The 15057-nt window shown below is 47.7% G+C and overlaps 1 protein-coding gene across 3 annotated transcripts in view; it reads right to left on the minus strand.

The window, feature by feature from the left end:
- Nucleotides 1-490: 490 nt before the first annotated feature.
- The window catches only part of UBE2E2 (ubiquitin conjugating enzyme E2 E2), a 373873-nt gene continuing 359306 nt past the window's right edge, over nucleotides 491-15057 (minus strand). For 2 of the 3 annotated variants that reach the window (XM_024986323.2, XM_024986324.2), the window contains one exon: nucleotides 905-1257. In XM_024986323.2, coding sequence (XP_024842091.1) covers nucleotides 1160-1257 — 98 coding nt within the window. In that variant the 3' untranslated portion in view covers nucleotides 905-1159. Of the gene's footprint in view, nucleotides 1258-15057 lie in introns of all 3 variants that reach the window. The other variant, NM_001191190.2, reaches the window with a different exon arrangement.

Here is a 15057-nt window from a genome sequence, read left to right on the forward strand (position 1 = left end):
ACCTTGTCACTGAACGTGCTGACCACGGCTGATACAAGTTGAGTTTGCTTTTTCCGCTAAAACTATAGAGGAAAAACAAACTCCAAACCAAGGGCAATCACTGTAACCATCTTAAGACGAAAAAGAAGGGAGAAATAAAGTCAAAAGTGGTTTAACCCAACGATCAGCCCAGCCCTCAATTTCACTAGAAGCCTATTTTAGGAGTCACATATTTGAACTGTTGCATCAAGAAGGTGGTAACAGAAAAGATGTCCGTACGAAAGTGACGTCCAGCCAATACGCAAAACAAGAGTGATCTGAGACAACCATAAAATCGTCAGGCCACTGACAGCTGGGGAACCTCCTCAGCTGGCAACTCAACTGCAAAGGGACCTCCCAGGTTTGAGATGAAAAAACACACTTGAACCTGTAATTGAATTAGGCAAGCCTCACTGCGCGGAGCGCTGTGTCGGTCACCAGGATACAAAGCAAATGCCGGGCTATCAGAAGTGCATTTATCAGCCACAGTGATTTATTGAGCGCTTTAATAATCCAAGTGTACATCAACTGATCCACAGTCAAAAGCGCCAGGTCCCTAAGAAATGTACAAGCACTTGCAGTAAATCAAAATACATATTATTTTGTTCAATCCAGCAGCCTTCGGTGTGGGGACAGAAGGCTAGTGATAAACAGAGTCTTCAGTAATGCACAGTGATTGTGATTGAAGCGTTTGTACAAAATCTGGTTCCCAGTAGCATGCACCCACCGATAAAGACTTCAGTACAAAAAACTTAATCCTAAGCGCTACATGGAAGTAGAAACGAGATAGAATTCTGAATTCGTGTCTTCCTGAAGATCACAGAAAAGGAAGAAGGGTCAAAAGAAAATGGACAGTAAGGAACAAAACCACACAGGAATACAAAGCTTGGTAAGAAAGCTCTTATTATTACAGATCCCACATTGTTCGCACTGAAAACCAAAGTTCCCATCCACGTGGAGGGGGGGATTAAAAAAAAAGACCAGATCTTTCAAGTTAATGGAAATTAAAAAGGGGATAAAACAGGAAGGGGTGGGAGCAAAGGAACAGGAGTGGGGCTGGATGACGCTCCATCGCAAGACGGTTCCAAAGGTAACAAGCCGGCGGGCAGCGCGGACGGCCCGCGCGGAGCTGCCGCCGGCGCTATGTGGCGTACCGCTTGGTCCACTGTCTGGCCATCCGGTCGTGCTCCGCCCTGTTGGTCATGTACTGTGTGGCGATGCTGCCGACCAGCGGGTCAGCTGCAAAGGAAGCAGAGGCAGGTCAGTCGGGCCAGCGCTCGGCCCCCCGGAGCCGGGGACACGGGGTGTCGGGGCGCGGGCGGAAAAGCTGGAGGCTGCGTGCCGCCCGCCCGGGACCGCATCGCTGCAGCCCTGCCGCCTCGTCACGGTCCGGACAAGGCTCCCCGGGCCCCAGCAGGCAGACACCTGCCGCCGTCCCCCCTGGTTTTCAGGGAGCATTTCCTTCCCCGAGAAGATGCGAGTGGGCGGAGCCTGGTCTCCACCCTGATTACTGCTGGGGTTGGGGGCAGCAGCAAGTGAGTGAGTGGGTGACATAGTGTCTCTGTATTTGGGAATTACCAAGCCGGGTGTGTGTGTGTGTTTGAGTTGCTCAGCCATGTCCCACTCTGCAGCCTCATGGACTGTAACCCACCAGGTCCTCTGTCCATGGGATTCTCCAGACAAGAACACTGAAATGTGTTGCCATTTCTTCCTCCAGCAGATCTTCCTGACCCAGGGATCGAACCTGCGTCTCCTGCATGAGCAGGTGGATTCTTTAAGGCCTGAGCCACCAGGGAAGCCCTTATCAAAGTCATAGGGTTCTCTGTTACAAAAGTAGTGAGGATGTTACTCACAGCTGACAACTCACTGACTTAACCACGTCCTCAAACTTGAACATACTGGAGCTGCCACGGGAGGAAGCTCAGCCTAAGGAGGGGGGCTCCAGGCCTGGAGCTGGAGCCCCCTTCTCCCTGCAGGCTCCCGGGACACTCCTCCACTCAGACAGGATCCAGGGCTAATGAAGACCATTCAGAGCAACTGAAAAAACGTCCTTTAGGTTTCTGGAGATCCCAGAAGGCACTGGTTTCCCTCCACTCTTTCATTTCCCTTCGAATTTTAGTTCCTGTACTTTTGGTGTTGAGAATTTGTGTGTATTAGAGCAAGTGGATAAGAAAGCACCAAAAGAGAAAAAAATGAGCAAAAGTTGGTAATAAATTAAAAAAAAATAAGCAAAGAAGATGGCAGGGTGCCTGCGGTCTGATAACCTTGTAACCTGAGGAAAATCCTGAGTAAGACTTTCAATGTCACAGCTTCTCAATAATCAGAGTGTAAGGGAAGCACCACCTTTTCAGAATCTGCGGAGGCTGACGATAACAGCCTCTGAAAGTCCTCCCAACAAACCCCTGCTTTTTAAAAACATTTTGTTACAGATCTAACATTACTAATACACCATTTTTAGGGGGCTGTTTTTCCCTTGGGGCCTCACCTAGTGAGTTGTGGGGTGTTAGTTCCCCGACCAGGGACTGAACCCGTGTCCCCTGCAACAGAAGCACAGTCCCAAGCACTGGGCCGCCAGGGAGCCCCAAGACTGCTTCAGCTTTCATGAACTTCCCTTAAGCTTGCTTGGGTTTGCCCTAAGCTTGTTAAGTTTCTTACACTGACTCGTTATCACGGGTCTGTTACAAACGTCTGCCTCTCCGCCTGCTCTTTGTGACTCTGGACTTTCACCTGCCCAAAGGGTGAAACTTGTCACCTCAACCAGCCCAGCCAGGGTTCAAGATGACTCAGACCAGCAGTACCAAATGTAGACACAAATATCTGGGATTGGCAAGATATCTTCTTAAAAAATACTGTCTTTCAGTTCAGACTAAAGTAATGACTTTATATTAGAGTCTAAAAAGGGCCAAAGAGAGGTGTGAGTCCCATTTCTGTACCTTTGAAACAAATCATCCAGTTCCAGTTTCGGGAAGGCAAAGAACTTGGGCGCCCTGGACAGAGCTCAGGTCTACACCAGTCAAGTCGGCTGTTTGGTTAAATACACCCAACATGAGAGAGGTGCAAAAGGGCCATCTGAGCTTCCTCACTTAACCGGTCACGGTAAAGGACTGGCTTAAGTCAGAAGAATGAGCAGTGATTTTAATGTTCTAATGCACGGAGGATGGGCTAACGGGGAACAAGAGTCCGCTGTTCCTTCACAAAGGGAGAGGCAGACAGGTGAAGGACGAGGAACAGGAAGCTCAGGGGTGAGGAAGAGCATTCAGACTATTTCAGCAGGGGCCGAGGAGGAAGAAACCTCACTCACACTGTGCAGACTTCTTTTTGTATATGCTTAAATAATTAGCAGTAAATTCCTTTCAGAGTTCCTTTCACCTTTTCGAGCTCAGTTTTTAAAACAGAAATATTTTTCCATCTGCAAAATTATACATACTAAATATAAAAATAATAATTTACAAAGCCACCTCACACAACACATAAGACAGAAAGTTGTAAGTGAAAACTGGCTGCAAATTCACTGAAAGAAGCACTGTTAACACGCTGACTTCCGTCTTCCAGACTTCTCTTCCAAACATACAAGGAAAAAAAAAAAGGTCAGTCTGCTTTTGCAACCTTTAAAAAAACTCATTATATGGTGAATAACTTTCTGTTTCAGGAATTACATCCTACCTCATCATTTTTATTTTTTTAAATTCAAGTGTAACTGACATGTCAATATTACTATGTTAGGTTCAGGTGTACAACATAGTAATTTAGTATTTTTATAGATTAGACTCCATACAAAGTTATTATATTCCCTGTGCATCATCTTATTTATTTACTTTTTGTAAACTTTTAAAAGGCATTAATTAATTGATTCCTTTTAGTTTTGGCTTCGCTGGGTCTTCACTGATTTCTCTAGCTGCAGAGAGCAGCAGCGTGCAGGCTTCGCACTGAGGTGGCTCCTCTTGTTGCTGAGCGCAGGTTCTAGCACTGGGCTCAGTAGTTACGCCCCCAGGCTCTAGAGCACAGGCTCAGGGGTTGTGGTGGCGGGTTTAGCTGCTCAGCAGCATGTGGATCCACCCAGACCAGGGATTGAACCTGTGTGTCTCCTCTATTGGCAGGCTGATTCTTAACCACTGAGCCACCAGGGAAGTCCGCAACATTTAAAATATTAATCTGAATTAAAAATCAATTTCCTGTTTAGAGATATATGGGTTCTTTCTACTTTTTTTTTTTTTTTGCTTAATAAACAATGCTGTGAAGAATATTATTGTGTGTGCATCTTTGTAAATTTATGCAAATCTTAAAAGTATTAATGAAGGAATAAAAGTATAAAATGAAATTTTAAAATCATGTGTTATCAAACAGTTCAATGCTAAAATATTTTGCTGAACAGAAGACAGTTAAGACTACAAGTAACCAAATGAAACTAGGCAATAAATGTGTGTCCATGACAACTGCAGTGCATTTGGAGGAATAAGATACTCCTTGTACAGTATATTTATAATCATGACCTGAGGGAAGATTGACTCTTGCTGTAAGGTTTCATATTTCATGGACAGAGCTACACCAGGGATGAAATAACAGTCTCCAAACATAAATTACTCAACCTTGTTTCTCTATCAATTCCTTTTTACAACAGAAGGAAAATTTCCCCATCATTTTGGCTTCTAGACTGCTACTGCTTTCCCAAGTCTCTATCAATCTCTGAGATGATCACCTGTCAGTCTTCCTCTTTACTAAAGAAAACCCACAAAGTTCATCCATGAATGAGTAAAGTGAAATTTAAGTCTCCTGCATCGTCTGCTCTCTTTCATTCACTATTTGTCTGAATTTCTGAGGAGTGTGTTCACACTTGGCTCGGCTCACAGCACAGGGTGAGGTGATGGTAAGCACTCGATTCTCCTAGCTGGCAGGGTGGTGTGTATGAGCGGGTCCCCGTACAGGATTCACGGTGTGGTCAACGGAAAAGCACGGGGGTGGGAGCAGGGAACGCTTCTCCGCCATCCGGTTTAGGGACCGGATCCCTAACCCGCGGCACCTCGCCTGTGTGTAAAAATCAGCCATCGCTTTTTTTGCTGGCACAATGGAAGCAATGAAACAGTACCTGAGTGGAGGCTTAAGTCAGCAAATCCCTCGTGATGGGAGCCCCACTTCTTTTTGCTCCTTCTCTACTTCCTGGGCTCACCTCCGCGTCCCCGCAGGGCCAGGCGCAGAGGGCGGCTCAGTGAAAGCTGGGGGCGCCTAAGGAGGCTGAGCGCGCCAACCCAGCCCTTTCCGGGGACTGCGTGAGGCGCTCCTGCGATTCTGGAAGGGAGAGGCTCAGGGAACCCCTGGGACCCTGTCTGAAGGCCCCCCTCTGCGAGGAACCCCGGACACCGGGAGGCTTCACAGCCCGTCCAGGAGAGCGGGGAGACGCGGGTGCCGACTGCAGGAGGCGGCCTCCCGCTGGCTCGGCGGACTGAACCCGCTTACCTGGCTTGCTTGACTCCTGGTCTGGGAAGGTCGAACATGCCCTGGAACAAGGAAGCCCGAGGGCCACAACCGCCGGGCCGGGCTCCGGAGCCGGAGCCGGAGCCGGAGCCTCCGGGCCCACGAGCTGCAGCCGCCGAAGCGCGCACCCAGAACCCGTGGGCCACGCGAGAGAGGCCACCGCGGGGGAGCCCCGCGCAGCACGGCTGGAGTCACCTGCACTCGCGCAGCTAGAGAAACCCCGCAACAGCCACGAGGACCAGCACCACCAAAAGTAAACTTATACACACCTGGAAGAACAAAGCGGGCGAGAGGCAGCTGACGGCGAGCAGTGGAGGACGGGCGGCCGGCTGAGCCGCAGAGGGGTTCTACCCGCAAGGCCCCAAATCATTCTCTCCTGGATGGTAGGTGGCACAGGAGAAACCACGCGAAAAAGTTTTTTTGACTTTCTTTCCTTAAGAAAACATGTATGTCCTTAAAGAAACAAAGAAAAGCAGCCCAGGATAAGGGAAAAGGGGGTGGGCTCTGGGTCGAGGCTGCCTGCCTCTGTATCTGGGCTCCACCCATAGCAGCACCAGGTCAGAGAAGGGACTTGGTGCCTTGGTTTCCTCAACTACAAGACGAAGGCAATGGCAGGAGCTGCCCCACAGCTGTTAAAAGAAGCCAATGGACTGAAATATTGTCAGGCACACACAAAATTTCTGCTATTGTTTTCAAAATAAGGACAGCAAATGAATATCCATGTGCATCTTTTAAAAAATATAAATAGGATTATTCTTGAAGACACTCTTCAGATAAAATCCAAAGTCCTTGGCATGTAATTACTGTTGTTGTTTTACTCACTAAGTCATGTCCAACTCCCTTGTGACCCCACGGATTATAGCCCACCAGGCTCCTCTGTCCATGGGATTTCATGTAATTATTAGAGAAATGCCAATCAAAACTGCAGTGAGGTACCACCTCACACCAGCCAGAATAGCCACTGTTGAAAGAACCTACAAACAATAAATGCTGGAGTGGTCCAGTGTTGGGACTCGATGCTTTCACTGACCATGGGTCTGGGTCCAATCCCTGGTGGGAGAACTAAGATTCCACATTCAGCACAGTGCGGTGTGGAATAATGAACGTGCTGGAGAGGGGGTGGAGACAAGGGAGCCCTCCTGCACTGCTGGTGGGAATGTAAATGGTGCGGAGGCTCCTCAAAAAACTAAAAATAGAGCTACCACGTGATCCAGCAGTCTCACTCCTGGGACGAAACTATAATTCCAAAAGATCCATGCACCCCAATGTTTATAGCAGCAATACTCAGAAAACTCAGGACATGGAAACAACCCAGATGTCCACTGAATAAAGAAGATGTGGCACATATATATAGCGGGATACTACTTAGTGAGGCAAAAGAATGAAATGTTGCAATCTGCAGCAACATGATGGGCATGAACGGGATTACGTTTAGTGAAATAAGTCAGAGAGAGACAAATACTGTGTGATATCCCTTACACATGGAATCTGAAATATGACACAATGAACTTAATAACAAAACTGACTCATAGATATCAAGAACAGACCTATGGTTGCCCAGGGGGAGGGGGAGGGGGAGGGATGGGGTGGGAGGCTGGGGTCAGCAGATGCAAAGTCCTGCAGAGAGAATGCACACAGAACAAGGTCCTTCTGTGCAGCACAGGGAGCCACATTCCATGTCCTGTGCCAAACCACAGAGGAAAAGAAGATGAGAAAGAATGTGCACACATAACTGAGGCGCTGCTATACTGCAGACATTAACAGAACACTGCACGTCAACTATACTTCAATAAAACAAATTACAAACTCAACCCAAACCAGCAAGGCCCTTAGCACGGCTCCTGAGAACGTCATGATCTAGACTAATCTTTCTGGCCTCCCCATCCCATGCTGTAACCCGCAATCAGCGGACTCGCAGCTTCTCCAATAGGCCCCGCTCGCTCACAGCTCTTTGCACCTTTGCTTCTCTGACTTCCTCTGTCTGGTGGGCTTCTGTGAACGTCTCAAATTTTAGCTCAGACAGAGCCTGCTCAGGGATGTGTCTAGGGGCTTCGTAGCAGGCGTCTGTGCCCCATTTCTGTCTGGTCCGTCCATACCTCTATCACTGCACTGAGAATACCACTTTTCAGTTGCTTGTTTAGCAAAGATCCACAATTCCCACTGGAGGGCAACCCACGCATTTGCTCCAGACAACTGTCACTGCTGAGGCCCTACTATGTTCCAGGTCCTAGGGAGGTTGCTAAGCAGACTGCTGCCCTCATGGGACCCTGCCCCGTTCCTCTGTCTCCGCTTCTTGCTTGTTAACACCGTGTCTCTGCGAGGATGTATGAATGGATAGAGGACAAGGAAAGAACACACAAAAATAACAGCCAGAAAGAGCAGTGACTCCGTGAGGCAGGTGTCCCCTTTGTCACACTGGCCTTATGTGCTGGCTCATCACAGAACGTTCTTCTCCACACATGGTTAGCAAGTCAGGAAAGGGGCCCTGGAGGACAGTCCAGCAGCTTTGCTTTCACCTTCCTCCTGGCTGTTTTGGTTTTAGTATGCAGTCATTTATTTTCCCTGGACTGGGTCTTCATCGATGCTCGGGGGTGTCTCTAGTTGCTGCGAGCAGGGGCTGCCCTTCATGGCCGTGAGTGGGCTCCGGAGCGCAGGCTCAGCTTAGCTGCTCCACGGCACATGGCGTCTTCCCAGACTAGGGATTGAACCCGTGTCCCCTCCATTGGCAGATGGATTCTTTACCACTGAGCCACCAGGGAAGCCCTGGTGGTTGTTTTCTTAAACTTTATTATTGAAATTTGTGGTTTGTGCTTTGCCATTTCTTGGATTCTTGCAGGCTACAAACTGTTGCTCCTCCAGCTGTTCCATGATCCCCAGGATGAACATTTATTCCTTCAGCTACTACTCACCAAGTCACTGGAGCCTTCCTGTAGGTCAGCATTACAATGAGGTCTAGCTCATTTTTGTGTCTTTCAGGGGACTTTTCTTCCATGGTTTGGTCTAGCCTGGATTTATTTAAATCTTTTATGAAATTAAAAAGTAACTTATGCTCATTTTAATATATTCAAGAAATAAAGAAACACATATGATGTAAAGCACGCTCTCTTCTTCCCTTCACTTCCCCTCCATCTCTGTATCTTTCCCATCTCAAGGTGACCACTGTTAACAGTTGGATGCTCATTGCTCTAGACTTTTTTCTTTACTTATATTTAAACCCAGTGGGAATCACATGATTCTGCAGCTTGCATTCTCCTCTGGGCCAATACACAAGTTGTGTTTCTCTGATAGCACAAATAGATTGAGCTGATTATTTTTAGTACCTACAGGGTATTCCTTGCATAGTTATTCAGCATTTATTTTTCTATCCCCTCCTGATGCACACTGAGACTAGGTTTGGTTTTTCACTATCAGGACTTTTACTATCTTGTACACATATTTTGAGCACACACTGGAGTCATTCTGGAGGGTGGGTTCTTCTAGGTGACAACATTGGAGCAGAGAGTACAGATTTTGAACTTTTGGTGAATACTACCAAAAGGTCCTTCAAAGAAGGGTGTACAGTCTACTCTGTTTCTGGATATTCTCACCAACACTGCATTACCAATCTTTAATATATATATATATATTTTTTTTTTGTCAAGGTAACAAACAAAAATCCCGTCATGGTTGCGCCTTGCTCTGATCTGATAGCTACTGAGGTTTTAACATGCTCTCGTGTTTGCTCACCATTTCCATTTCTTCTCCTGTGATGTGCTTCTTCATGTTTTTTGTCCATTTTTTCTTTACTGATGTGAAGGCATATTTTATATATTATAAATATTAAGCATGCACTTAAGGTCAGCTTTGGCTTCAGTATTCAAAAGTCAAACTGCTTTAGTTTTTGGAAGATTAAACCAACAAATGCCTCTTTGATGTTATTTTGAGATTTGCTGAACTTGTGGAGATCAAAGATCAGGTTGCTATCATACTTAGTAAACAAAACCATCATTTGGGCTTATTGCTAATATCTGAATACTGGTAATTAGAATATTGGTAAGCATGATGAATGTAACTTGGGACTGAAAATCTTTTTCAGTCAAAGACAAACCATGTGACATATAAGGAAAAGACCTGGAATTCTCTTCACATGTCCTCAGTACAAATGTTCACAGTGAGATGGATGAGCAGTGATCTATGGAAAAGTCTCCTGGCACAGCAGATGCTGCACGATGGTGCCCGGCAGACTCCGCCACCGGGAGCAAAGGCTTGGCAACAACTGGTGGCTGCCGGCAGAGGAAGCCGCGCGTCCAGGGACTGTGGGAAGCAGGAAGTGAAGCAAGCAATAAGAAATACAAGTGCAAAAATCTTCTGGGGGCTTCTCAAATATTCAGGGGACTCTGGCTTTAGACATGCTGCGCACAGCTTCAGTTTGTGGGGGGACTTCAAAGACACTTCACGGTGGTCACCGTCAGCCAGATCTTTAGGTCTCTACCTTTGTGCCACTGTTAGAGAAAAAGGAAACTGCACCAATCTGATAGCAAAAGCCCCACTAACAGTAATCACACTGGAATAGACAGAAGAAGAAATGCATCCTTTTCGTCAGGCAAAAACATCGAAATCTTGTACACGTGCAGAAGAGTCGCCTAGAAGATGGTAGTGCCAAGAAATGACACAGTGACGTCGTTACGACAAACTTTAAAAACATATCCAATTTTCTATGGATTAAAACAAAAATTTCTTTTGGCCACGTCACGAGGCTTGTGGGATCATAGTTTCCTGACACGGGCCTCCAGCAGGGGAAGCACGGAGCCCTAACCATCCGACCGCTGGGGAATCCCCTCCAATTTTCAATAATAATACTGTAAGATTACTTAGATTCTTAAGATAAAATTTCATATTTATTCTTCTTTTTCAGAAGATCATTATATGGGGGGAACGTTCACCCTTGGCTTAAGCTGTTCATTGATTTTTTTAACATTGGTTATTTAGCATTCAGCCAAAATAAGTTCAGCCCACCTCTAAGGGAAATATTGTTTATCTATTACATGTGGAGGAAATACTTTCTCCAAAGCGTCTGTCCTCTAACCCGGTGCACAGCGTCTCTTGTCACACAAGGGTAAAGACCTTCAGTACTTAAATAAGTCAGTCTTTCTTAAATATTTTTTAGCGTGATATCATGCGTACTAGCAGGCTTTCTCCACTCACTCCAGTATTCTAGAATATTCTCCTGTATTTACAGATAGTAGCTGTTTGTGTAATGCTGGTTTTATCACACACACGATTCCCATAAGTGTCCGGGCCTGCTTCTGTGCTCAATATTCCTTCATCCAATTAATCTGCCTCTTGCTTTATTTACTCCTGTTTTCCTTGTTACACTTTAATGGTATGCTTGATAACTGGCAGGATAACTTCCTAGCCTTCCTCATTTCTTTCCTTCACTTGCGTTTCATTTGGAGAACTATAATCTTGAGGTTAAGACTTGGAGCAATTAAAGCTATTTCCCCTGGGGGTACAGGAATTTTTCAGGTCTCTTTGAAGAATGTTATCAAGATTTAGGGCTATCTGAATTCCTCAGGGTCTACTAATTAAGCATCAAGTGAGTAGGGCAAAGTTAAAGTTTTCATACTTTAGAATGTGGGAAAACCAGACTATTAATTACAGGCCTAACTCAGACCAGAAGGTTGTTAAGATCCTTGGAAAAATACATATAGATACATATATATATATTTAAAGAATATATATTTGTTGCTGCTGTTTACTTGCCAAGTCATGTCGGACTCTTTTGTGACCCCGTGGACTGTAGCCTGCCAGGCTCCTCTGTCCATGGGATTTTCCAGGCAAGAATACTGGAGTGGGTTGCCATTCCCTCTCCAGGGGATCTTCCCGACCCAGGCATTGAACTTGCATCTCTTGCACTGGCAGGCAGATTTTTTTACCACGGAGCCCCCAGGGAAGCCCATCTATCTGTCTACACATATGTATCTATAGATATGTATGTGTATATATCTGTATCATGTGTGTGGTGGGGCGGGGTTCATAAAATAATTTAGGGAGAAAATCATCATGGCTATGATTTGAACCAAGTGGTGGCTGCAATCCAACTAGATTTGACTTTGAGAATGCCACACAAAGCGTCATACAAGTCTAGCAAGATGTGTCATTACCCCAAAATTAGTACCCAGTGATCCTAAAAGAGGATCCAAGGGCCCCAGCTCCTAGAGGGACATGTGTCTTCATAGGACGTGCTCAGGGAAGACGAGCGGGCTCTGCAGGGCCCAGAAGTCTACCAGACAGTGCAGGAGAGAAGGAGGGGGTCTGCGGGAGGAGGAGGGGGTCTGTGGGAGGAGAAGGGGGTCTGTGGAAGAGGAGAGAAGGGGGTCTGTGGGAGGAGGAGGGGATCTGCAGGAGGAGAGAAGGGGGTCTGTGGGAGGAGAAGGGGGCCTTTAGGAGAGGAGAAGGGGGTCTGTGGGAGGAGAAGGGGGTCTGCAGGAGGAGGAGGGGGTCTGCAAGAGAGGAGAGAAGGGGGTCTGCGGGAGGAGGAGGGGGTCTGCAGGAGGAGAGAAGGGGGTCTGTGGGAGAAGAAGGGGATCTGTGGGAGAGGAGGAGAGGGTCTGCGGGAGAGGAGAAGGGGGTCTGTGGGAGGAGAAGGGGGTCTGCGGGAGGAGGAGGGGGTCTGCGGGAGAGGAGGAGGGGGTCTGCGGGAGGAGGAGGGGGTCTGCAGGAGGAGAGAAGGGGGTCTGTGGGAGAAGAAGGGGGTCTGCCGGAGAGGAGGAGAGGGTCTGTGGGAGAGGAGGAGGGGGTCTGCGGGAGGAGAAGGGGGCCTGCAGGAGAGGAGGGGGTCTGGGGGCACGCGACGCTAACCTGCCGGGAGTGCAGTGCAGGGTGCGGAGGTCAGCACCCCTGTGTCCCCTCCTCCCACCACCAAACTGGAAGAAGAAGGCTTTTTCCTCTTGAAGCCACTGCAATTGGGAAGAACAAATCCGACTCCATACTACATCTGTTCTTTTACTTTAACCTTTGTATTATTCTATTGCTTGTGTTTGAGTTAGGAATGTTGCGCAGAGCCTGAGGCAGAGCCCCTTCTCAAGGCTCCGACCTTGAAGGGGTAACACTTCATTCACACAGGGATAAAAGGCTACATTCATGACAGAGAATATCATCTGTCATGTGGGAGGTTTGTAGGGACACGGGACCTCACCGATGTGGACAGCTGCCAAGAGCCAAGGACTCTGATACCAAGAAGTCTGCAACAATCAGCCCTGCGCCTCCCTCCCCTGGTCTTTGATACTTTGCTGAACCGCTTCTGGGAGCTCGGGGTCTGGGGGCATGAGCCACCGCTCCCCCGCGTGGCCCTGCAGTAGATCTGTCTCTGCTGCAAACTCCGGTGTTTGCTGTTCGGTGTGTCTGACCCTCTCTCTCTGTCGGGCGCGTGAGCTTGTGCTCGGTACCACCAGCGAGGAACGTGCCACCAGTGAAGCCGGGCGCCCGTGAGCAGGAGGCTCTGAAGTGCCATCCCCGGCCGGGGGTTTACGTCGGCTGGCGGGTGTGAGGAGCACCCCCCGGAGCGCCGAGGTGGAGGTCTCCAGCATCCCTGCATCTGATCAGGGGTGTGCCCCCAGGAGAGGGGCCCAGAGCCCAGAGGCTTTTCGGAGGATGCTTTATGGGAGGGCGGTGGGATTCTGGAGCCGGCTGGCCAGCCAGTGTTTAAATTTTTAGAAAATGAAACAGCCATTCTCAAAAATTAAGTGATATAAAGTTGCAATTAAATGACTTATCAGGGTAATCAATACTTAAAACTCATCATTTCTTAATTCTTTTACCGTTATCATTATTGGCCCCCAGAGTGTTTTCACAAGTCCCCTCTATCTGTCTGGCGGAAGAACAAGGCACGCTGCCGTGCGCCTTGCCCCCGTGAGGCACGTGGAAAGGCTAACAGGTGGGGCTCTGACACCTTCTTTGTCTAACTTTGGCCTTAGTTCCTAACTTAAAATATTACCCAACATCCATGTTAGAACTACTCTCTTTTGTCAGTTACAGCTGCAAAAACCAGGGACTCCCAGGTGGTACATTGGTGAAGAATTCACCTGCCAATGCAGGAGAGTAAGAGATGAGGCTTTGATCGATCCCTGGGTTGGGAAGATCCCCTGGAGAAGGAAATGGCCACCCACTCCCGTGTTCTTGCCTGGAGAATTCCAAAGACAGTGAAGCCTGGCGGGCTACAGTCCAGGGGTTGCAAAAGACCCCGGTCGCGAGGTCGTGAGCACACACGCACGCTGTAAAAATCCCCAGAGGCCTTTGGCTACATGCGATTTGCACTAAAGAGTACTGTATTTTTTACTATCTGCGAATTGCGTCCACTTCACATTAGTGAGTGTATAATAAACAGGTATGTACTCAAGCATGTGACATCATTCCACTTCTGCCCCCCACCATTTTAAAAAGTCCCCAGTGCCGTGGGGAAGGGCTTGGCCGGGGAACCTGGGCCAGGGCGGCCAGTTTTCACACTAGGTGCCTGGAAACTGAGGCCTTCCACGACCTACAAGAAGCAGCATTTTGACATGTGTCATCCGAAGGTATGGACGGCAGGAGGCTGCTTGTCAAAGAAGCGTGGCCCTAGGTAAACAGACCTGTGCTCATCCTCTCTCTGCCCCACAGCCTAGGAGTCAGGCCTTGGGAAGGGAGAGAGGAGGGGTCAGAACCAGACCTGCTCTATCCTCACAGAGGGGAAATGGAATCAGATTTAAATCAGCAAGACAGGAGACTTTAAAGATGGACCAGACTGATGGTCTACTACCTGGAAGTGATCCGAATGCTGCTAAATACTGTTAAGGGATGCAAAAGCAAAATTCGACAAAACTTGGCCTAAGGCAGAGACTGCAGAAAATTAAAGCCATTCTGTATTGATGCCCCCTGAGTCGGCTCCACAAATACACCGCTATAACCTGAAGTATACTGTTGATAAAATGTTTCTCAATACAGCAAAACTTGTTCTCTCAGGCCACACAGCAGAGCCACGTACCCTAAATCAATGTGTGTTTTGAAATGGAAAGCGTCTGTTAGCATAGGCTCATCCACCCAGCAGCACAGACGGTCCATTCCCACTGAGAAGCTATCGGATTGCAATTCCAGGCTTAGTTAGGCAATAATTCCTAATGAACTCTCAGAAAATATCCTTACAGTGCTGGACTTAAGACACCGGAGATTCACGTTACTTTCCCACCTCTGCAAAAGAGCTGTGGCTGCAACAAGTAGGAAGGAGTCCACGATGCTGAGATGTCAAAGCTAAATTTTTTAAAAAGCAGCTTTACTGACATGTAATTCACATACCATATAATCAACCCATTTCATGCGCACACTTCAGTGGCCGTTAGTACATTCACAGCGGGACACGACTGCAGCCATAACCCACTTTAGAACATTTTCATTTCCCAAAGATCCCAAAGGTACATCCTGTACCTCCATATCCTCCAGCCCGAGGGGTCCACTCCTCTTTCTGTCTCTACGTATTTGCCTATCCTGGACGTTTCACATAAATGGAATCATCCAACATGTGGTCTTTTGCGACTGGCTTCTTTCACAAAGCATGCATCA

The sequence above is a fragment of the Bos taurus genome, chromosome 27 (assembly GCF_002263795.3).
Source record: "Bos taurus isolate L1 Dominette 01449 registration number 42190680 breed Hereford chromosome 27, ARS-UCD2.0, whole genome shotgun sequence".
Taxonomy (NCBI): domain Eukaryota; kingdom Metazoa; phylum Chordata; class Mammalia; order Artiodactyla; family Bovidae; genus Bos; species Bos taurus.